The 25,536-nt window shown below is 38.7% G+C and overlaps 2 protein-coding genes across 3 annotated transcripts in view; both read right to left on the bottom strand.

Annotated features, from left to right (window-relative positions):
• Positions 1-25,536, bottom strand: part of LOC109615482 (zinc finger protein 501-like) — a 1,152,720-nt gene that overhangs the window by 579,286 nt on the left and 547,898 nt on the right. The gene's annotated exons all lie outside the window — the stretch shown is intronic.
• The window catches only part of LOC117595286 (gastrula zinc finger protein XlCGF28.1-like), a gene marked incomplete at its 3' end in the record, with an annotated part of 42,146 nt that overhangs the window by 280 nt on the left and 16,330 nt on the right, over positions 1-25,536 (bottom strand). Inside the window, exons 3-4 of the mRNA XM_034295517.1 lie at positions 10,840-11,068; positions 179-1,123 (exon numbers count right to left, since the gene is read on the bottom strand). Of these exons, the coding sequence (XP_034151408.1) occupies positions 179-1,123; positions 10,840-11,068 (1,174 nt within the window). The remainder of the gene's footprint in view (positions 1-178; positions 1,124-10,839; positions 11,069-25,536) is intronic.

Here is a 25,536-nt window from a genome sequence, read left to right as displayed (position 1 = left end):
TTCAGGTGACCTAAATGAGAGAAACCCTTCCCACAGTCAGAACAGGAGTGCGGCTTAACACCAGTATGTATGCGCTGGTGAACTTTATGGTGACCTAATTGAGAGAAACACTTCCCACAGTCAGAACAGGAGTAAGGCTTCTCACCATTATGTATGCGCTGGTGAACTTTAAGGTTACCTAATCGAGAGAAAAACTTCCCACAGTCAGAACAGGAGTAAGGCTTATCACCAGTATGTATGCGCTGGTGAAATTTAAATTTCCCTAATTGAGAGAAACACTTCCCACAGTCAGAACAGGAGTAAGGCTTATCACCAGTATGTATGCGATGATGAACTTTAAGGTGACCTAATCGAGAGAAGCCCTTCCCACAGTCAGAACAGGAGTAAGGCTTCTCACCAGTATGCATGTGCTGATGAACTTTAAGGTGACCTAATCGAGAGAAACACTTCCCACAGTCAAAACAGGAGTAAGGCTTCTCACCAGTATGTATGCGCTGGTGAACTTCAAGGCGACCTAATCGAGAGAAACACTTCCCACAGTCAGAACAGGCGTAAGGCTTATCACCAGTATGTATGCGCTGGTGAACTTTAAGGTGACCTAAATGAGAGAAACACTTCCCACAGTCAGAACAGGCGTAAGGCTTATCACCAGTATGTATGCGCTTGTGAACTTTAAGGTGACCTAATTGAGAGAAACACTTGCCACAGTCAGAACAGGAGTAAGGCTTTTCACCAGTATGTATGCGCTGGTGAACTTTAAGGTTACCTAATCCAGAGAAATACTTCCCACAGTCAGAACAGGAGTAAGGCTTATCATCAGTATGTATGCGCTGGTGAACTTTAAGGTGACCTAATTGAGAGAAACACTTCCCGCAATCATAACAGGAGTAAGGCTTCTCACTAGTATGTATGCGCTGGTGAACTTTAAGGTGACCTAATCGAGAAAAACACTTCCCGCAGTCAGAACAGGAGTAAGGCTTCTCTCCAGTATGGATCTTAATGTGTTTTTGTAACAGTGAAAGAGATGAGAAACGTTTTTCACAGTGGGGACAGTGGTGAGACTTCTTATGATTGTAGTCTTCCTGTTGTTTCTCTCCAAGTGTCTCCACTTCAGGAATCCCATCTGTGACAGACATGAAAAGGGATTTAGACACATTTTGGGACACAGTATTATCAAGGATTCTAGCAACTAGCATTATTCCACAGCGGAGTGATGGAGACCTTACAATTTCAGTTAGGGCACTCGAATTGTTATGTGATTTAGGGGCAAAGAGACCCTTTGACAGCTTTGAGACAAAGCCTTTAAGTGTACCTGGGATTAGCCATGCGTGCAGACATGACAACCATTAGAGGAAGAAATGCAAAATATTTGCTGATTAGAGTGGAAAGCAGGATTTTATATTTTGATGGAAGAAAAAAAGTTTTAAATAGATAAAATAGTAAAATAGTTTTGAGGGAAAGTAAAAACAACCCACCAGCCCATTCTCATACATCAGAATCTGAATTTATATTATTTAGACATGGGGGACATGCTGTTTTTCTTTTGGGCCTGCAAACTTATGATCCACAAAGTACAAAACAAATGTGGCCCTTAATTAAATTTCACAATACGAGCCAAAAATGTCTTCAGGCGATTTTCTCTTATGGTTCTTGAAAGTTTTTTATAAAAACATTAGACTTTGATGACATTGTGAAGGATTTTGCAAGTAGTGAAGCCAGGAACAAAAGCATCATAATGTAAGACAATTTAAATATGTATGTAAATTCTAGATTATATTGTTTTATAATCTGTTTATGACTGTATAAAATGTTTAACCTTTTGTTTCATCATACACCTGTTGCCTCCACTGAGCTGCAACCGTCCCGGCGCCGGGACACCAAACGTTTATGCCACAAAGTGTGCAAAGTGTTGTAAATATATATTTTTTATAGGCATATTATATATGTGCAGAAAGCTTAGAATCTCATTTATCTAACTGCAGTACACATTTTAAAGTAGCTATTACAGCGACAAACTCCTATGAAAGTGTTTGAGTATAGTCAACATCCACAAAATGGCACCAGGGTCGCTAGTTTGGTGTCTGGTGGTAAATTGTGTACTTACATTGAACCGTCTTCTTCTGATTTCTTATCTTGATGGTCCCAGAGATATAACCAAGCATCGTTTTATTTGATAAATTCTGTTTTTATAATGCAAAACGATTCATGTTCATCACATGATATTCAAACCTTCCTAGGTTTTAACACCGAAATAATTGGTATTCCTGAAAAGAAGGGTCTCTAGCATTTAACCAGACATAGTTTATCTTTCTGCATATGCTTCGCACCACGTAAGCAAAGACATGCAGTCTGGCACCGGTTACGCGCGAGCACGTCTTTGGTAGCATGTAACTCCCTCAAATGACAGCCAATGGATTTGAAACTCGCTAGGTTCGGAGTAAACGAGCCACATTTTACGGCAATTGTTGAACGATCACCGTCAGACGCACACACAGGACACACCAACAGTGCGCACCACCCGCACAAATCTTCAACCAAACGTGACTATTGCTCAAGACGCACAGCTGTCGCTGCTCACGAAACTATACTTGGCATTTAAAGTTTAAATTATATTTATTTGCGAGTGAAATTTCTGCCAAGGTTGCCATTGGCGACAATACAAATGTACTCCCTTTGATTGTAAAATTTGCATCCTACGTGCATGTTTTATAACCAGTAGTGTGTTTGGTTGTTTAAAAATCTTTATAAATAATCTTGATCGCCGCAATGTGGTCCTGTCAGTCAGATTAACAGCACGTTATTCATCATTTCCCCCCGAAATACATGCAAGAAAGATGCCGGTGAACTGTGAGATGAATAGAATAAACTTAATAGTTACTTCCACTATGTTTGTCTACCTGCGTGAAGTTGGCCCCCCCACCAACGCAAAACGTCTTCAAGCTATGCTTGTTCGTTTGTGCTCCGTTTGTGCTGGAAAAACCATCGTATGTGCTGCCTCGGTTTTTTAGATATTAACATAATATTATTAGGTCAATCAGAGGTCAACCAGCCCCCTCACATTCTCCAAATTCACCCAAAATAGTCTCGTTCGTTTGTGCTTCGTTTTGCTGGTTTGTGTCGGTAAAAGTTTAATTTTTGCCGCGGTGGGGGATTAAAATATTCGACATTGAATGATAGACGATGACGTCACCAGCCCCCCCACCTGCTCCAAATTCACCCAAAATAGTCTCATTCGTTTGTGCTGGTTTGTGATGTAAAAAGTTTTGTTTGTGCTGCTTCAGTATTTAAGATATTAAAATAATATTTGTAGGTCAATCTGAGGTCAACCAGCCCCCCCACATGCTCCAAATTCACCCAAAATAGTCTCGTTCGTTTGTGCTCCGTTTGTGCTGGTTTGTGTCGGTAAAAGTTTTGTTTGTGCTGCGTTGGGTTTTAAAATATTCGACATTGAATAATAGACGATGACGTCACCAGCCCCCACATGCTCCAAATTCTCGTTCGTTTGTGCTCCGTTTGTGCACAACTAACTGAATGGGAAAGACACAGAGAGAATTATAGACTGTGCACCAGCCCACTTTTTTAACAGTAGGTTAGTTGAAGTAACAAGGTAAGACCTAAAGAATCGGCAAACCAAATCACAATATTCACTTATAGGTTACTGTTATCCTGTGCGTTTTCAACTTTTAACGAACACTGATGCGGATCACAGGATGTGTGGATGCAACATAAACTTCAAGGTAAGTGTTTTTACTTACTGTATGCTGTGTTTTGTTAATAATATAAAAATTGTCACAAATACACGCACCATAATCTGTTTGCTGTGTTAATACACGTGTGTATTGTAAAGGCCATAGGCCTATATGTCTCTTAAGCTCACTATGGCTTTTTTATTTTTATTAAACATTACAAGCTATTTGCTATTTTCTATTTTTTTTTGTTATATATTATATGTATAATTACTATGTCATTTATTCCTGTGATGTAAAAGCAGAATGTTCTGTATCATTAGACCTACTCCAGTTTTCAATTTCACATGATTCATTAGAAATCATCGTAAAATGTTGATTGTATGCTCAATTATTATTGGTGTTCAGTTAAGAAAGGTTCTTAATTTTGATCAATGTTGATCAACCTTTTATTAATTAATTACATCCTTGCTAAATAAAAGTGTAATTTTTTTATATAGGCTACATTACTTAACCAAAATATTTGAATTGTTGTATATATTGGTTTTCAGAAGAAGAACAGAACAATAATAAGCAGCACAACTGTTTTCAAAATGTATAATGTTTCTTGAGCATCAAATTCATAACATCAGTAGGCTAGCTATTTTAGAATGTTTTCTTAAGGATCATGTGACACTGAACTAATTATGCTAAAAATCTGCTTTGATTACAGGAATAAATTACTCTTAATCACTTTACTATGTATTCACATATAAAACTGCAGTATTATTGGAATAATATATTTAACTTTTCAAATTTTATTATTTTCTATCGAACATCCATTAACAAAAAATATATACCTTTAAAAACTTGAACTTAAAAACACTTAATACTGACAAGTTACAATCTGTCTTCAAACCAAAGATACCACACAAAATAATAGACTTGAGTGCAAACTTCCATAAAATAGCACAGTACTTCTCCTAACAGGAGTAGGAAAACAAGGGTGTGTGGCATACCAAAAATTCTAAAAAAATAATTAAACATGTGAAATTAAATGGTGCAATCAGTCTTGTGTATAATACAGCATGTGGGCATATATTGCTTTTATCTGACGCTCCGGTCACTCCACTTCTCAGGTCGTCATACATCTGCCAGACACATGGAGACCTCCTGCAATAGGCCACATAATGTCCAAGAGCATCCTGGGTTAAGCCCCCTCTAAAAGCAATGACTGCCCGTAAAGTAAATCTCTTTCCCTGGAGCATCAGATTGGAGGGAAATTCACTCAAAGGAAATTCTGTGGAGTTGCTTCCCAGGTCAGTGTCAATCCACATAAGTTCTCCCAGACTGTAACTGTGAGAAACTTTCCCTGCACAGAGCACTTTTTCTGAAGTATCTGGCTTGATTGCAGAGGGACACTGTAAAGGACTTTGGATCGGCCTGAGGCAGGGGGACTCCGGAAGGTCAAGGCCTTCTTCCACCGCGGTCTGAAGATGAGCCATGCCAGAAGCCTGCAGTACAGCAACAGAAATACAAACAAATGCAATTTCCCTTGTGACTTGTTTGCGGAGACCACAATTCTGTGAAGAGCACCGTTTTGTTAATGAAACACAAGTGCGTTTTGTCATTGACTTTTCAACTTGAAACTTGAGTTTAACAGGCTGTTGATTGTTTCCATTTTTCAACAGGTCCACTTAGAGTCTTTTCCCTCTCACAGATGGATCTGCATGGAGCCATTCCGGACAAGGAGAGAGGTATGAACTCCTCTTCCTCTTTTTGGGTGGAACTGCTAAGCCTCTCCAGTTTTCAACAGCTTCTTCATCTGTTGGATGGATGTTTGTGACATTGTCAGACTTCCCAGAGCAGGAATCATCCATCTCTGGCCTTCCATCTATCCTGCAGGTTGTGGTGGGTAGTGGACTGACTCCTGTGTCGATCTCTGTTGCAACAGCCTCATCCTCTTCACCATTTTCCACACTCTTTTGTTTTGCAGAAAAAACACGCATGTTGCCTTCAATGAAGGACAGATGTCGAGCAATGAATCAATCCACTCGAATAGGCAAGTGTTCATGCTTGAAAAGGCCACGTTTGATGTTTTTAAACTCGGCTTCGACATTGGCTGAACTTGCAGTGATTTTGGAGCTCCGGAAGTGAGGGATCATTACCCTTGTCCAGAGAGGTAAGTAATTTGCAAGCCAGATTATATTTGGAATAATCTCAGGGAGGAAGTGCATAATGTCATGATCACCATTAGATGTGGCAAGTGACCTGCTCTCCTCACATATCTGTTACCCACTGCTGCAGGTCTGTCTGTGTTTGGTCACATGGATCCACTTCTTCCTGGTCCGCACCCTCTACATCTGGAATGATGACACACTCTTCTGCAATTCAGGCTTTTAGGCATTTCTTGCACCTTTCTGAAATGAGGGGGGCTCCAGAGCTGTCACTGCCCTCTGTTTCGCTAGGAGCCACAATAGTAATGCATCTTAGTAGCTCTCTTGCATCGTCCATGGATTGTGTCATGAGAAGCTGAGCTTTTTTTTCCAAGCAGTCCCACCGGCAGATCATCTTGATGCAGTGAGCAACATCAACCCGCACGAAACAAGGTGGGACTTTTGCTGACTGTCTACCGAGTAAGACACCACAGCATTCATTGATGTAGGTCTTAAGATCAGGATGAGAAGTAAAAGCCTTGACCAAAGCTCAGAGCAAAGCCAGAGAAAAGTCACTCACAACCTCTTTTGGAGTAGGTGCACCTGCGCGTATCCATTCTGTCAGCCAATGTGTTATGGCATTAACATCATGTCTCTCTGACAGCATTTGCACCACTGGGACACTTAAGCTCTCACCCCCTGCCACAACACTCTGATAAAGGAATATATGGTCAGACTTGCCATTTGGTCTCTGTAGTTTCCTCACCACTGAGCCAGTTGCATCAAAACTCACAGTGGGGTTAGTAGATGTCTTTAATAATGTCTTGTACATATACATTTGTGTTTGGCTCCAATAGTGACAAAAAAACTTGTCTAGTCCAATGTCTTTAATGCTACCACTGTGAGGGGCACTGTATTTTAGCATCTGCAATGACAGAATAGGATCCTTGTCGCCTAATTCCAAATCATTTCTCTCCTGCTTTGCTTTGCGCAGGGTGGCCAAATTATAATCATACATGGGGTTCCTGTCTACCCTCACACAGTTCTTTGGATATCTGCACACGCAAGTTACCAGACATCGGACGTTTGGAACAGCCAGTATGCAGGGAGTCATCAGTGTTTTTAAGCGAACACCTGAACATCATTGTGCTGTTTATTTCAGGCTTTTTGTCACATTTTATGTGAATTTGGCCACGACACTCCTTACAGTTGCCTCTGATTACAATATATTTGTCTGTGACCGATGGATAGACCTTGGCTCTTTTAAAAGTAAATGTGCAGGGGCAATTCACTTCTTGCCAAATGTGATGATTTATCACATGCGTCCAGATACCAGGCTTCAAAATTGTGTATTCCTTTTTTTTGTATGTCACTGTTTTAGGCATAAATTCAATCCATTTCTGAAATGGAACTTCAAAATCAAAAGTGCAGCAATCTTTTGGACTGGAGGAAAGGGACCCTGGCTTGTTTCATGATCACTTCCATGAGTAAACCCTGAAGCATTCCAGATGTTGTGTCTGTTTAATTTAACAAAAGTGTATAGTGCCTTTGCAGTGATCTTGTTGTCTAGCTGTTTACTAAGCTTTGTCCAGATTCTCTCATTAGGAGTAGCTATGTTGCCATTTTGGATTATGGCCTCTTGATGAACACAGGACTGTGAAAATGGAATCCCTGTCGACTGCTGGTTTCTTGGGCATCTGGCATAAGAAAAACATAATTACCCTCAATTATTCTGATTCCAAAAAAAACACTAACTCTACACAATTTTAAACAAGAGCATTCTCGAATGGAAGTGTCACTTGCCTCTAGTGGTGGGAGTGGAATGTAGCAGATGAGACTCGTAAAAATAAAATACAATCAGAAGACACTGAAGTGAGGATAATTGTTTATTGAACAAATTATGTGATGACAGAACGTCTTCGTCAAATCTACTTTAAAAGTGTGCTCACCTCCAGGATAGTTTAGCTGTTTTCTTGCCCAAAAATGCTGAAGTTACATTTAAACTACGACTTGATGGCACACGCGCACAAATCCATTTTGCTCATAGAGTAGCAGAAGATAAGAGTGACTTAGGCCTAATAAAAGAAAAACATTACGTTTTATTAAACATTACAGGACTACAAAAAACCTGATAAGAAATTGCATGATGTTCTATTAAATCATCTTTATTAGCATTTAACATTTTAGAGATTGAATAGACAAAACCGAAATAAAATGCTCATAGGCTATAGGCTACTGACTAACTACAAACCAAAATACAGAGCTGTCTGACAATTTTTGATCTTGTGACCATTGATTTATCTATTTTATTCAGTGAGCCTAATTTGTAGCCTATAGGCCTAAATATTAATTTGATTACATTTCTGATATTTTAAAACCCAACGCGGCACAAACGAAACTTTTTACCGGCACAAACCAGCACAAACGAAGCACAAACGAACAAGATTATTTTGGGTGAATTTGGAGCATGTGGGGGGGCTGGTGACGTCATCGTCAATAATTCAATGTCTAATATTTTAAAACCCAAAGCAGCACAAACGAAACTTTTACCAGCACAAACGTAGCACAAACGTAGCACAAACGATTGAGACTATTTTAGGTGAATTTGGAGAATTTGGGGGGGTTGGTTGATCTCAGAGAGACCTAAAAATCTAAAAAAAAACGAAGCAGCACAAACGAAACTTTTTCCAGCACAAATGGAGCACAAACGAACGAGCATAGTTTGATGACGTTTTCCGTTGGTGGGGGGGCCAACTTCACGCAGGTTGTTTGTCTGATATGAATAACAGACGTCGGCAAAATTATATTTGAATAGATTGTTATTGCTGCTTCCACAGACATCAATGTGTATTTAACAACCTCCAAATGTATTATTTTACTCCTGCATTATTAAATGTGTATTAAAATGTCTGAAACCTAAAATAAACAGTATGAGGTTGAAAACACTGCATAGTTGTGATAGCCTAATATGACAGCGCTGAACACGTCCGACTGCCTCAGCGCCAACCAACGCGCTAAAGCACAGTTTGAATCTGGCAGTTATGCGACGTCCCTGAAATTCTAAATACCATAATGATATATACATTTTTGTATTTGACTGTATATAGTTCTTAAGTCGTAAGTGACATTCAGTTCCCAAATAAACTTCAGTTTCCAGAACATTCACAAGATGAAAATGCTGAAACTGTAAGAAGAGGAGAGACATGCACAAATTGCACACAACAGGGTGACTTAATGTAATGAAGTAATGAACACATTGTTATGTGGCTCTTAAAAAAAATATTTGGTGCCTGTTTTTTCCCCCTATAGGAGCCAATGGCTCCTTAATTGATTTTTTTTGTTTGGAGCCCTGACATCATTTGAAAATCCACCAGAAATATCTATCAATATAATGCCCTACAAAGGCAAAAGACCTTAACTCGCCAGAGTGTAGAATGAAGAAAAATGACTTTAAAGTTGTTTTGTTGTCAAGGCAAATTAATTGTAGGCAAAATATAGAAAATGTGGCAATTCTTTGTTTTTTAAACAAAGTTATTTATCTATATAATAATCTTGAGCCCAAACTTTACCTTCGACCCTCATTCAGAAGTTAATGTACTCTGCCTTTGCCTTGTCTGCAAAATAATAAAGGGGTCATGCCAAGGCATAAGGCGTCAACTTCCATTTGATTGCTCACTTGGTTGCGGATCACTATATTAAATCTGTATGAATGATTAACATTGTATTGTTTGTTGACATGATAAATGTAGACAGATGATATTGATCAAACCAAATTGTTTAGCATGTGGGGGAATAACGTTTTGCACGAAGGAGGATAACGTTTTGCAACCATTTCATCGAGAGCAAGGTTTACTAACGCAATGAACATTAAAGGATACAACACTCGTGTTTTGGACAGAATTGGATGAATGCCAGATTAAGAAACTCAAAAACGACTCATGTTATGGATTTATCGTGTTGAACGCCAGCGAGAAATGTTCAAAAGTCATGTTGTGGATTGAACGCTGCAATGCATTTTAAGCAAGATACAAGAAAAGTTAGGTGACCTATTTAATTCCTTGGCTGTCAATGTCGGGCTGTCACTGACTACCCTGCATCACACTTCATTGCGTATGATTGGCTGGCAAGCCAAATAGTTTTTGTTTGTTTCCAATGCTTTGTTTGCATTCTGATCTCTTTTGGGTGAAGTATGTTTTTGTTTGTCAATAAGTTAGCCTAGCACTTGGATTTGTTTGTCAAGTAGTTAATTGTTAGCTAACAACTTATTTTTGTAGATTGCTAGTCTATCCATCCATCCTCCATCAATTTATGTTGTAGCCTAATCTTATATTAATACATGGGCATGACGCCGTAACTCAGTAACTTCACTGATGCACAGCAAAACAAAAGCAAAACACCTTAACTCAATTTAAGTGTTCCGGAGTGCAGCGAAACAAAGAAAAATAACCGTAACTGATGTTACGTGATTCTGCCTTGGCTTCTCTAGCACTATTTTCTAAAATAATAATAATAATAAATAAAAAATCATTTAAAAAAATACTCAAAATATTTGTCATGATGAAGCAGATCTTTAAATGTTCCAAAAATGACAATAACTAATTTCCGACCAAAGATAGAGTTACAGGCTTTGCCTTTGCACAGCAGCAAAGGTGACAATAACTAACTGTTTTGTGAAAAGACGAGAGAATTGTGTAGCCAGTGAAGCGTTTGACTATCCTGAACACATTTTAATATCCATCAGAACTGTTTTAATTTATGCTTCCTATAACGTATCTACTGAAGGTTGTACACAGTGAAATTTTTGGCTGTCCTGAACAAACCCTAAGGAATAATGTGTTTTGACTGGAGATGGAATCGGTTGATCCGGAGTCCGTGTCTCTAACCACTACGCTACTTAATAAGGGGTAGTCAGTCAGTCAGGCAGTGACATTCGCTCTTTGAGGCCAGCTCAGTTAACGCGGACCGCCAAAAACCTCAAATTACTACATTGACAATGACAACATTACACCAGTTCTAACCTTGAGTGAGTAAATCTCCCTCTCCATTATTAACGATAACCACATTCTTCTCCTCCTCTTCATCTTTAACGATAACGTTCAGCCACAGTGTTTGACTTTTATCTTCCAGCTTTACTGATGTCATCTCTGAATCCCTCAATGCCCACTGAGCTTCACAATCAGAATCCAGTGACTCTTGTTTGGGCTCAGTGTGGAAGGAGAGCAGGAGGCTGGGTTTGTCCTCCCTCTGCTATAATAAAGACAAAATCAGAGGCATCCATGACTGATATACATGTTTGTTGGAATAAATTATGATCACAATGGGGAAAAATAAAAACAATCACGATCATAATAGACCTGTGGTGCACTTTCCTTAACCTGACCCAAGAGAAGGGAAAATACGTTTCACTTATATCACGGATCATCATTTCCTTGGAAAGTGAAAACAAATATACATTATTGAACAATACAGATGCGAGAAATTGACAATTTTACCTTTAGATTGTTATAAAAGTAACTAAACCGGATGAAAGGTATTAGGATAAATCTGACAATAGTTAACACCAGGAGGGTCAAATACCTACGTAAATTGGTGTTTGAGTTTGTAATTAAAATAAAACTTCCATTCTGAAAGTTACAACCTCCTTCCATTACTTTCCTAAATAGGTGTATATAAAATGTTTCCATTGTCAGAATTCTAAACTCAAATAAGGAAAATTATTCCGAGACGATTTACCGGTTTGTTTTTTTTACCCTGTTTTCAGACATAATTCGCCAACAGCCCACGGCTCCCTTACCCTGGTATCCAAATGGTACCCAGGCGCAATACACCGCTCACTGAATGTATGACATCAATGGATGAATGCGCAATAATCCCAGATGAATGATCAGAGCCTTGGTTGAATATCAAAGGAATTTACAAATGAAATACAAGATTTCCGTGACCATTGAAAAACTTTAATTAGGCTAGTATTGAAACATAATACAAACCATAGACTATAGGCCACTCACGATACCGTTTTTCAATAGGAGATTCGGCTTATTGCGTAGGCTAATTAATCAAATGTAAATCTATAAATGTATTATGCTAAATAATTACTCACAAAATGAAATACCAAGGATACTGTTTACTAGTCACCAATGGCCAATTCTACAAAAAATATTACAAGTACCGGGCTAAATTTAGTTCTATGTTTGATATTCAGAGTTTGATCGTCAATACCTCTTCCAAAAAATAGAATATCGTACAAAGACGACAGTGACTATTTACAATATGTTTAGTGTAGAGAGTAAGGTACACCCTTTGATTTTATCGTAAATCAAACTATTTGTGTAGCAGTGCACAAAATGTTACAAAACGCTGTTGAATGTCTGTTCAGTAGTTTAGGGACCGTCATGAAAGTGAAATACCACTGATTCAATGTGACAAAAATATATGTTATTTTGTGTCAACCTAATAATACGTGCCCATGTGAAGGTACAGACACATTGTGTGTTATTAAACCAAACTATACATTTTCTACATATATTTTGGTTGTTAAACCGTATACATTACATTTAATAGATTCCTATAGAGGTGACATATACACCTACAACCACTTGTATGTTGGTCACTGATCTTTAGATTTGCCCTTTTACATTTCGGTGATTATATCAGAATTGATCAATCTATACAATGTTTTAGCCTCCAATCCAGATGACATGGACCTCTACAACCACTTGCATTTTGTTCACAGACGTTCCTTGTCAAGAATACGCCCCTTTGATTTGCAATTTCCAATTTCCAACAACGTTAGGATGAAACAGTCAGAGGTTACAAAGCAGAACATAGTATCAGCGTGTAAACTAGCTAGAAAGATGTGTCGGCATCGAGTAATTGTCTCTGGCCCCCTACCAGCTAGGGGTAGTGACGAGATCTACAGCAGACTTGTGCAACTCAAATGCTGGCTGAAAACGGAGTTCTGCCCATCACAGGAGGTAGAGTTTGTTGATAACTGGCTTTCTTTTTGGGACTCTCCCAGAAATAGGGCCCAACGTGATCGGCTGAGGAGCGATGGACTCCATCCTAGCTGCAGTGGTGCTCTTCTTTTATCTAGGAACATTGACAGGAGTCTCACTCCTATAGCCTCACCATGAGATAGGGTGCAGGTCATGCTGTTAGTCAGCCTGCTAGCATAGTGGAGTCTGTCGATAGCATAGCCAGAGTAGTTAGTACAGCTTTACCTATTGCCACTGTGACTCGTTCCAGGCTGAGAAAAGTTAAACAAGGTAGTGCTAACAAAAACAACCTTATTAAGATAAAGCCTTCTTCCACCTCGGTCACAAATAAAAATGACTGTATCTCAAAATGGGACTCCTAAATGTTAGACCTTGCTCCAAAGGCAGTTGCAGTAAATAAATTAATCTCTGATCATAAACTAGATATTATCGGTTTATGTGAAACGTGGCTAAAGCCTAATGAATTCATTGCCTTAAATGAGGCCTCTCCTCCTGGTTAAACTAGTGATCCCCCGTGCATCCCGAAAAGGAGGGGGTGTTGCTAATATTTCTGACAATAAATATAAATTTACTCAAACATATAACTGAGTTTCATTCTTTTGAAGTTTTACTCATAGCTACCATCTATAAGCCCCCTGGGCCATACACAATGTCCCTTAATGAGTTTCCATAATTATTGTCTAACCTTGTAGTCATGGCAGATAGTATTCTAATTTTTGGCGATTTCAATATTCATATGGAAAAGTCCAATGATCCTCTTCAAAAAGCCTTTGAAGCCATAATTAACTCAATGGGTTTTATCCAACATGTCTCAGGTCCCACACATTGCCACAATCACACATTAGATTTAGTCCTGTCACGAGAAATTGATATTGTAGATCTAATAATTTCCCCCCAAAATCCTGGATTATCGGATCACTGTTTTATTACATTTACCGTTAAAACAAGAAATCCACTGGCTCCGCAAACAATGAGTTTCAAAAGCTGTAATATAAATTCTCGGACTACAAATAAATTCCTTGATATTCTTACAAGTTCGCTCATTAACGACAGAGTAAATAAATCTGTAAATGATCAAATCGAGGATCTAAACTCAACACTGCGAAATACATTAGACACAGTTGCACCACTAAAAACAAAACAAAAACGCAACAAGAAATTTGCTCCCTGGTACACACACAATACTAGAGCACTTAAGCAAGCCTCCAGAAAATTGGAGGGAAAGTGGCGCTCCACCAAGATGGAAGTATTCAGACTAGCCTGGATTGACAGTACACTACAATACTGAAAATCACTCATGTCTGCAACCTGATTGAGGTGAACAAAAACAATCCAAAATGTAACTTTGATACAGTTGCAAAGTTAACAAAAAAGCAAAGCTTAGCAAGTGAAGTGGGTCTTCACTTCAGTTGTAATGAATACATGAACTAATTTGATGAAAAGATCATCACCATTAGAAAACAAATAACTGACTCCTTAAATAGTTATGGACACTTGAATTTTTATCGCTCGACACATTCAATAAATTTGTAATGAGTTCTAAACCCACAAACTCTCAGCTAGACCCGATTCCAACAAAATTACTTAAGGAGCTATTTCCTGTGCTAGGTCAGCCAATGCTGAACATAATAAATTGCTCCCTTTCCTCCGGATGTGAACCAAACTCACAAAAATTGCGGAAATCATGCCTCTCCTAAAAAAAAATGAATCTGGATCCAAACATATTAAACAATGATAGGCCAATATCGAACCTCCCGTTCCTCTCAAAAATCTTAGGAAAATGTGTTTCCGAACATCTGAATGCCTTCCTGAAGACAAATAACGTTTATGAGATACTACAGTCCGGTAACAGATCCCATCATAGTACTGAGACTGCACTCGTGAAGGTAACAAATTACCTTCTAATGGCCTCAGACAAAGGTTCCGCATCAGTCCTGTTGTTTCTTGATCTTAGATTTTTACATTATTGATCACTCCCTTCTCTTAGAGAGACTGGAAACCCATATTGGGCTACGTGGACATGTTCTAGTCAGGTTTAAATCTTATTTATCTGAAAGACATCAGTTTGTTAGTGTGGATGGCATATCCTCTGACAAGTCAAAGGTATGCTTTGGTGTTCCTCAAGGCTCGGTTCTGGGCCCATTATTGTTCTCACTATATATGCTCCCTCTGGGCGATGTAATCTGAAATAACAATGTACATTTCCACTGTTATGCTGATGACACACAGTTATGTATTTCAATGAAGCATGGAGAAACCCCACAATTAGCTACTTTGGAAGCATGCGTTTCAGATATTAGGAAGTGGATGAGAGAGAATTTCTTGCTCTTAAACAAGGAAAACAGAAATGCTCGTTTTAGGACCCAAGACACATAGCGTTGTTAGCAGATCTCACTGTGAATCTCGACGGCTGCATGGTCGTATCCCAAAAAACCTCAGTGTTACCCTTGACCCTGACCTCTCCTTTGAAGAACATATACATTCACCTAAAGGATTATTAGGAACACCATACTAATACTGTGTTTGACCCCCTTTCGCCTTCAGAACTGCCTTAATTCTACATGGCATTGATTCAACAAGGTGCTGAAAGCATTCTTTAGAAATGTTGGCGCGTATTGATAGGATAGCATCTTGCAGTTGACCGAGATTTGTGGGATGCACATCCAGGGCACAAAGCTCCCGCTCCACCACATCCCAAAGATGCTCTATTTGGTTGAGATCTGGTGACTGTGGGGGCCATTTCAGTACAGTGAACTCATTGTCATGTTCAAGAAACCAATTTGAAATGATTCGAGCTTTGTGACATGGTGCTTTATCCTGCTGGAAGTAGCCATCAGAGGATGTGTACATGGTGGTCATAAAGGGATGGACATGGTCAGAAACAATGCTCAGGTAGGCCGTGACATTTAAATGATGCCCAATTGGCACTAAGGGGCCTAAAGTGTGCCAAGAAAACATCCCCCACACCATTACACCACCACCACCAGCCTGCACAGTGGTAACAAGGCATGATGGATCCATGTTCTCATTCTGTTTATGCCAAATTCTGACTCTACCATCTGAATGTCTCAACAGAAATCGAGACTTATCAGACCAGGCAACATTCTTCCAGTCTTCAACTGTCCAATTTTGGTGAGCTCGTGCAAAATGTAGCCTCTTTTTCCTATTTGTTGGAGTGGTACCCGGTGGGGTCTTCTGTTGTTGTAGCCCATCCGCCTCTAGGTTGTGCGTGTTGTGGCTTCACAAATGCTTTGCTGCATACCTCGGTTGTAACGAGTGGTTATTTCAGTCAAAGTTGCTCTTCTATCAGCTTGAATCAGTCGGCCCATTCTCCTCTGACCTCTAGCATCAACAATGCATTTTCGCCCACAGGACTGCCGCATACTGGATGTTTTTCCCTTTTCACACCATTCTTTGTAAACCCTAGAAATGATTGTTCGTGAAAATCCCAGTAACTGAGCAGATTGTGAAATACTCAGACCAGCCCATCTGGCACCAACAACCATGCCACGCTCAAAATTGCTTAAATCACCTTTCTTTCCCATTCTGACATTCAGTTTGGAGTTCAGGAGATTGTCTTGACCAGGAACACACCCCTAAATGCATTGAAGCAACTGCGATTTGATTGGTTGATTAGATAATTGCATTAATGAGAAATTGAACAGGTGTTCCTAATAATCCTTTAGGCGAGTGTAAGTCTCAAGAGGTGCTTATTTTCATCTTCGAAACATTGCAAAAATGTGAAACTTTCTATCAAAAAATGATGCAGAAAAATGTATCCATGCTTTCGTTACATCTAGACTACATTACTGCAATGCTCTTCTCTCTGGTCACCCAGACAAACTAATAAATAAACTTTATTTAGTGCTGCACACGGCTGCTAGAATCCTAACTAGAACAAAAAATATTGAACACATTACTCCTGTCCTAGTGTCCTTACACTGGCTGCCTGTTAGGGTTAGGGCTGATTTTAAGGTTTTACTCTTAACCTATAAATCAATGCATGGACTTGCTCCTACATGCTTTCTGAAATGATCCAGCCATACATACCTACACGTAACCTACAATCGCAAGATGCAGGCCTTTTAATTGTACCTAGAATTTCTACACAAACAGCTGGCGGCAGGGCCTTTTCCCACAGAACTCCACTACTGTGGAATGATCTGCCAATTAAGGTTAGAAATACAAACTCAGTGCAAACTTTCAAATGTCTACTAAAAACGAATCTCTGCAGCACGTTTTATAATTAGGTGTTGCCTGGCCCGGGGGCGTGAAGGTGACCAGTAGGCTTGATATTATCCACCCTTGCTGTCTTGCCAGGTGGGCTCGCCACTGGGTTGCCCTCCCTCCAATGCCTTTCGGGGGAAGAGTCACTGGCTTGTTGTCTCTCTGTTGCGCACTTGTGCAATCGGGCTGTACGCTGCTGGCAATACTCGGCCCTCATTCAGGGTGGTTGCGGTTGGTGGGTGTCCCTTTGGTTGATGCCTGGCAATGTGGGTGGATTGATGTCCTACCTGTTGGGCACAGTGTCGCCGGCCCCCCCTTCTCAGTTCCAAGGTGTTACGCTGCTGTACAATTGTGCTGGGGGGTATGAGGAATGCACTACTAATTTTTCTCAGTCTCCTCCAGTTTTAAACTTTAGGAGGACATGAGGTCCTGGTCCACACCTGAGGAGTACCTGGTTTGGGGGGCCTGTTGCTGTCCCTGTCCTTGTCCACCTGGTCATACTTTTGACCTAGTCTAAAATCAAATAGACTCTGGATTTAGCCCAGAAAAATGTATTAATTATTCCAATTGTACTCTTAATATCTCACCCAGCAAAGCCAGAAGAGGACAGGTCACCCCTCTGAGCCTGGGTCCTCTATAGGTTTCTTCCTAAAATTTGATTGATTACACTTGTTTGTAGATCTCTCATATGGATAGTGAGCTATCAAAAAAGGATTGTAGAGAAGGATATACGCTGATAAAATCACTGAAATTTAAAATGGCAAAACTAAGGGGCGTACTGTATATAAAGAAGGTCAGTAAAGAAATGCAAGTGGTTTTAGGCGTGCATGTCATCTGGATTGGAAGCTATTCAAAATAGTTCATGTGAATTAGGTAACTGAGTGGTAAATAATGCATGTAATTTTAAAATGAAATGCAGATATTTAATTTGGAAAAACTACCAGAAAAGAGGTAATGGAACACAACACACTTGTTTATAAACCTCTAACTCATATGGACAGTGAGCTATTAAAAAGGCGTTTAGAAAGAAATTCCTGTAAATTAACCGAAATCTAAAATGGAAAAACTAAGGGGCATACTCTTGACAAGGAAGGTGAGTGAACAAAATGCAAGTGGTTTTAGAAGTCCATGTCATCTGGATTGGAAGCTATTAAAAAAAAGTATGTAAATTAGGTAATTGAGTTTTAATAACAAAATTGTAGTTAGTAAATGTTATCATAATTTGTAATTCCTAGCATTGTAGGAATCCCTATAAAAGGATGAAAAATCATGTCAGGTTGGTTCACGGCACTCCCTTGATTTATTTGGTGGGATGCATCAATAATCAGTACATTTGTGCATGTGTTTGTGAACTGTATGTGACAGGGGTGACGATAGAATTATTGTCTACTGTACGTTATAGCCTTCCTTATAGTTGCAGGGTGCTAGCAAGTTAGCTTGCTAAACATGTTAGCAATTTAATTAGCTTACAGTAATGTCACAAAGGACAGACTACCAAAATACAGCAAAACAAAATGACAGATGTTATGAATAGATTAACTGAAGATTCAATAAGGTGGTTGTAAATATCAGGATATGACCCCTCTGGCCACTGGGTTGGGTCGTTCATCCACTTTGATGGAGACAGACAATGGACACTTAACCCCTAATTCATTAGTTCTTTATATAACGTTGCCGATCGTCAACGACATGGAATAATTGTTAGCCTGACTGGCCATAGAGTTTATGCTCCTAATACCTAAATAGGGAATATGGTTCTAATTTTGTATGAAATAAATTTTCAAAGACAGAGGCAGTGTGAACAACAGGAAATCAGGGAAACCGGAAATAGGTATCCTGTACGATTTCAATTTAAGTCTCCTTCTTAATTGTAAAAGCCGATTTTCATGTAACTGTTCTTTGTTTGTGCATACGTTTCATGTGTAATAAAAAAATCACTCAAACTTATAGAAATTGTATTGTTGTGTAGGCCTACACACTTGTTGTGTTCCCAAATACTCAAACAGTGTTGCTATATGGGAATTTGGTTTTATCCCTCTAGGTTGTTGCTGCAAAATGAGAAAGTCTTAAAACATTATGCAATCACTACAGAAGTTCCCGGCCACATACAGCCACCATGAATACTATATACAGAACACAGCTATTAAATAGCACATGCCAGACTGTAATATTTAAAAGTAATATCTGGACCTAAATCACTTCATTATATTTTGCAGCTCAGAAGGATATTCTATGCACGGGTATACTGTGTTCAAGTCGTTCTCACAAGTATTTTTACCTAACGCCTAAACCAATGATAGACTACTGGTGTAATATCGTTATGCAGTCCTAAAAAACAGCTGTGGACTTTTATTTTGAACATTAAATCAGGGTTGACAACGCTTTGGTAGAGCACTGGACCAGGCGGTCAAACTTATTGTTGCTAGCTTAAGAGCTACGTTTGGGTCATATCTTTGCTGATGCCAGATTACTCACAAAAGGTTGTACGTAGAAAAACGATTTCTAAGGAAATACATTGAGATGAAATTTAATAATGTAACGTTGTTAAAGGGAGATTTCACGCTTAAGGTTCATGTTTTACGTATGACGTTTATTACGACCATACGAATGTATTTTCTTACGATCCTAACAATACGTACGCTTAATCTTTTGGCAGATAACTCCTCAGAACAGGTCCATTTCATAAAGTTGTAAAATAAGTTGGTCTTAAAAACAATATTTTAACAAGACGGAGGTGCACAACAGGGAAGGGTTACAACACAGAGTAACAAAGAAAAATACTGTTCTTTAACCACTTACCATTTTAGCAAAATGGATCTATATTCGTAATTCAGGAAAAGTTCCTGATGTCTTAAAATATTAAACCAACTGCTCCGAAACATACAACTGCAAATTCTTCTGCTTAAATTGTTGGCTGGTCGTTTCTCTTCTTCTCCTCTTAAATGAATGGCTGATCGCAGCCATTGAAGGTGCATATACCGCCACCTACCGTACCGGAGTGTGAGGCAGCTCATGGCCTACCTTTCCAATAGCCTCCTACTTAGACCTGTAGCCCAGGGAAATCGACTTACAGCGTTAGCCACCACCACTCCCCTTCCCACCCCCAGCAACACCTCTACATTCCACTTCCTCCCCTCCCCTCTAATCTTCTCATACAACCTCTCCCTCTCAGCATCATGAGAGGCTTCAAGGAAGATTTATACTTAAATGTTAAACGCTTCTGCGTAGGATTCGCGGACTGCACAGAGGGCCTCACAGGCCCGCACAGTCAGGCCACGTTTGCTACGAGCACCAGCTCAAAAATCTAAAAACGCGGATTTACGCGTACCTGAACCGCAGAGACGCACAAGTGATGATTGGTTGGATGGTGGAGGGAGGGTTTTACAGAAAGTACGGAATTCCGGCCAAATTCCTGTATCAATAAAGACGAAACAACACTGGAGCCTGGAGGCATGGTTCAAATCGAGGAACCTTTTATAATATAGGAGAAATTCTGTGCAAAGAGCCAGCTACTTGCCAGAAAAGGTGGAAGCTGATGAGGGACAAATATGTAAGACGAAAGAAGAAATTGAAGAGTAAAAGTGGAGATGCAGGAGGGAAAAAAGCACCTCCGTTTTATATAATGCTTTCTTGGCTGTCCCGGCACATAAAACACTGAAACCAGCTCATATTTTGGCGAGGACATAAGGTAAGTTCCGTTTTATTAATTGGCTAATTCATTCTTGATTACTTCTACTACAAAGTTGGCTAACTGGCCAGTAAATATTAAAGATTCGTATTAGCAACACAGGAAACAAAAACAAAACTTAGTTGACGTTTTTCTCAGTACACTTGAGTTATCCCCAAGGGGGAACGTTTTAGTCACGTTGTCTGAGAAACTAAACTGCAAGTACTAAAAGTGTATACTCCAGTCATTCTGTTTGTTTGCATGGCTGCGTTATTTAGCTAACTACTCAGTTAAATGTAGTTATTTAGATGTAGCTATCAATATTGCTGCCAGACGATTTGTTTAAAGCAAGTTTGGCTAGCTAACCATAATAGTGCTATTTCGGCATGCTAGCTAGTTATTCATCCAACATTAAATGCTAAGTAAATGTGTCGACGTGATTTTTCTTCAGATGAGTAAATTATTTTAGCCGAATGTGAAAGGTGGAGCAGGGACAAGTGTCAGGCAACTTTAAAGTTGAATGAAATTATGTATTTACTTGAACCTGAATAACCTTATTAGGAGAAAATGATCATCATCATCTCTTAAATCATAGTCACACCAATACAAAATCAATTCCCCCCATTTTCTGGAAAATTGCATTTGGGATGCTAAACCAAAAAGAGTCACTATGACACACAAATGAATTCAACCATTTTAGTTTAAGTACGCCAGCCAGAAAAAGCTATGGCATTCATGCCATGTATTTTATTTATTAATTTAATCATGTTTTTTGAAATTTCTAATGAAAAGGCAGGGTAAATGGCTCTTGATATACTCTCCATCTTAGATAGAAGAGTTCCGCCAAAATATTTTATATCCCTCTGCAGAAATAAAGGGGTGTTCAACTGAATCAAAGGCTTTGTAAAAATCAAAAAATACAATAAAACCATTTTCTGCAAATGTATGACTGTATTCTATCAAATCTAGTACCAAACGTATGTTATTATGTATAGATCTTCCAGCAAGGAAGCCAGACTGAGTTTCATTTATTATCTGAGGAAGGCCTCTTCATTCTAGCTGCAATAATTCCGGATAACAACTTATAATCAATGTTAAGAAGTGTAATTGGTCTTAAATTATCTAAAATGACTTTGTCTTTGCCATGTTTAGGAATAAGTATTATTAGACCTTGCTTCATGCATGTTATTAATTGATTCTTCTCTATGCATTCTTGAATTGCCTTAAATAATAAATGTCTGATTTCTTTCCAAAATTATCAATAAAAGTCAGCAGTGAGCCCGTCGGTACCTGGAGATTTATTCAAAGACAATTTCACGCTTACATCATCCAATTCTTGTTAAATCAGATTCACAGAATTCTTTAAACGAAACATCAATCTTAGGTATGAAGTCCTTAATTTCATTTAAAAATTTGGAATAATCTATTTTGGAATATGCAGAGGTGTAAAGATTATTATAAAATGTAAACACTGCATTTTCCATGGTTTTATTGTCCTTACACTCAACTTCATTCATCAGTAAACTTGATATTGCCTTGATTTCCTGTCTTCTCTTCTCTAAATTACAAAAATACGAGGTGTTCTTTTCTCCTTCCTCTATCCACTTTGCTCGTGATCTCACATAAGCACCTTGAGCTCTTTTACTAAACGTATTGTCTAATCTAGTTTGCAATATCAATAATTTTCTTCTTTCTTTTCACAGTATTTACTAATTTCCTGAAACAGATTCATTTCTTCTTTTCTTTTTTCTCTGGCAATCTCCTTGCTAACCTTAATGGAACATTCTCAAATTTTATATTTTACAAATTCCCATTATTGCAAAAACTCTCTATAGTCTCATTATTTTCAATTTTAATTATTTTATCTCTGTACAATAATCCTTATTTTTTAACAGACCAGAGTTACATTTCCAGTAGCCTTTATTTTTCTTTTTTTATCAACTGGATTTCATTTAATCTCTACAATGCAATGATCCGTTAATGGGGCTTTGGAAATCAAGATATCTGAGACAAATTCTTTAAGGGATTGATCAACGAGCCAGTAGTCAGTCCTGGATCTCAGGTGCTATTAGGTTTAAACCAGGAATATTGTTTAACTCCTGAATTTAAACTCCAAATGTCTATCAGATGGTTATTATTCATAAAATCCCCAATTATATGATTAAAGTGGTGACTGTCAAATTTAGTGGGCCATCGATCTTCTCATTCATCAGGTGACATATTCCAGTCACCTCCCATTATAATAAAATCTGTTGGATAAAATGTTTTGAGGTCTAATAAAGTTTTTTCAACCTCTTCAAGCATGTGTTTATTTTGGGTAATCGTTCTATGACCATATACACTCACCTAAAGGATTATTAGGAACACCATACTAATACTGTGTTTGACCCCCTTTCACCTTCAGAACTGCCTTAATTCTACGTGGCATTGATTCAACAAGGTGCTGAAAGCATTCTTTAGAAATGTTGGCCCATATTGATAGGATAGCATCTTGCAGTTGATGGAGATTTGTGGGATGCACATCCAGGGGCACGAAGCTCCCGTTCCACCAGACATTCCAAAGATGCTCTATTGGGTTGAGATCTGGTGACTGTGGGGGCCATTTCAGTACAGTGAACTCATTGTCATGTTCAAAAAACTATTTGTAGTGGAAATGAGTGGTACCCGGTGGGGTCTTCTGCGGTTGTAGCCCATCCGCCTCAGTTGTGCGTGTTGTGGCTTGACAAATGCTTTGCTGCAAATGCTTTGCTTAAATCAACTTTCTTTCCCATTCTGACATTCAGTTTGGAGTTCAAGAGATTGTCTTGACCAGGACCACACCCCTAAATGCATTGAAGCAACTGCCATGTGATTGGTTGATCAGATAATTGCATTAATGAGAAATTGAACAGGTGTTCCTAATAATCCTTTAGGTGAGTGTTGATGAAAGCAGCTATATGTCACTTTTCTCTGGTACGAACAACCACTCCCCTTTTTGGGGAAAGCTAGTACTGTAAGTGTAGAAGTCAATGGCACGAAATTGGAAATGTTACTGGTACCATGCCTTTAAGCTGCTGTGTTGTGTTTTGCATGTTGATAAGAGAAAAAAAACCTAGTTTACACTTTCCTTTACTTCCCAAAAAAGTGAAGGACAGCAAAAGAAGTGATCTGTGGCTTCAGGTCATCCGCAGAGAGGGTGAAAATGGTCAACTATGGGACCCATCCAGTCAACACATTGATGTCTGTGACAAACACTTCATAACAGGTTAGTTAATGATGCTAAAGTCAACAGTTATAATGTTAAGTCAAATAACTGCATGAATCTGCATTGAAAAGGCCGTACATAGAAGATTCTGAAAATGCACTTCCCTGAAGAGATCTTATGCCATAATTATCATAATAATTGGTAATTCCTCAATTTGCTAGCTGTGTAAATCCCTATATGAGAGGATGAAAATTCATGTCAGGTTGGTGAACAGCGCTCCCTTAAATGATTAGGCGTGATGCATCAATAATCAGTAAATTTGTGCATGTGTTTGTGAACTGTATGTGACAGGGGTGACGATGGAATTATTGTCTACTGTACGTTATAGCCTACCTTATAGTTGCAGGGTGCTAGCTAGTTAGCTTGCTAAACATGTAAGCGATTTAATTAGTTTACAGTATTGTCACATTGGAAAGACTACCAATATACAGCAAAACAAAATGACAGATGTCATAAATACATTAACTGAAGATTCAGTAAGGAGATTGTATATATCAGGATATGACCCCTCCGGGCACTGGGTTGGGTTGTTAATCCACTGTGATGGAGACAGAAAATGGACACTTAACCCCTATTTCATTAGTTCTCTATATAACGTTGCCGGTCGTTAACGACATGGAATAATTGTTTGTCTGACTATTATTGTAGAAATTTCTCTTACCAATGTATTCTCACTGATTAAAGGACTGAGAGCCCCTTATTCAAATTAGAAAAGGAATGTGGGGGATCAGGTATTTGTCTAGGGGGCATCTTTGACTGGTATCAACAGATGAAATGGTTACTCTTTATCTGCGCATCTGTATAACTCATCAGGGCATCTCTTGTCTTTCCAGATACTGTAAGAGCTCTTTAGAGGTCAATAGGTTTCCCATGTGGGGGGGAGGACAACTTTGCCCTTGTGTGAAGAGGTAGTAACAGAACAAAGGGAATGTGTTGTATTGACATGGGACAGATGGGAAACAACTTACCACACCCCTTTTAACTGTAATAAATACTGTTGAATGACCTGTATCGAGTTAGTCTCCTCGGACGATTATGTTTGTAAGCGTTTGACGCGTCTCTCTTATTTGCAAATAATTAATAAAACTGTTAAATTGTGCCAAGAGAATTTCGTCTCTGTATTTCCTCATTAAAGTGTTCTGATTGATGGAATTGCCATCACACCGGCCATAGAGTTGTTGCTCCTAATACCTAATTATGGAATACGGTTCAAATTTGTATGAAGGAATTTTCAAAGACAGAGGCAGTGTGAACAACAGGAAATCAGGGAAACCGGAAATAGGTATCCTGCACAATTTAAATGTCTCTTAATTGTAAAAGCTGATTTTATGTAACTCTTCTTTGATTGTGCATATTTCATGTGTAATAAAAATCACTTAAACTTATAGAAATTGTATTGTTGTGTAGGTCTACACACTTGTTATGGTCCCAAATACTCAAACAGCGTTGCTATTTAGGAATTTGTTTTTATTAGGGCTGTCAAATGATAAAAATGTTTAATCAAATTAATCAGAAATTTCAGTGGATTAATCACTATTTGCCATTACACCTGAATCCTAACAATTTTTTCTTTCTGAAATGT

This window comes from Esox lucius, chromosome 11, assembly GCF_011004845.1.
Source record: "Esox lucius isolate fEsoLuc1 chromosome 11, fEsoLuc1.pri, whole genome shotgun sequence".
NCBI classification, from domain to species: Eukaryota; Metazoa; Chordata; class Actinopteri; order Esociformes; family Esocidae; genus Esox; species Esox lucius.
The sequence above is the reverse complement of the archived record's forward strand: the minus strand, read 5'-3'. Positions and strand labels throughout refer to the sequence as shown.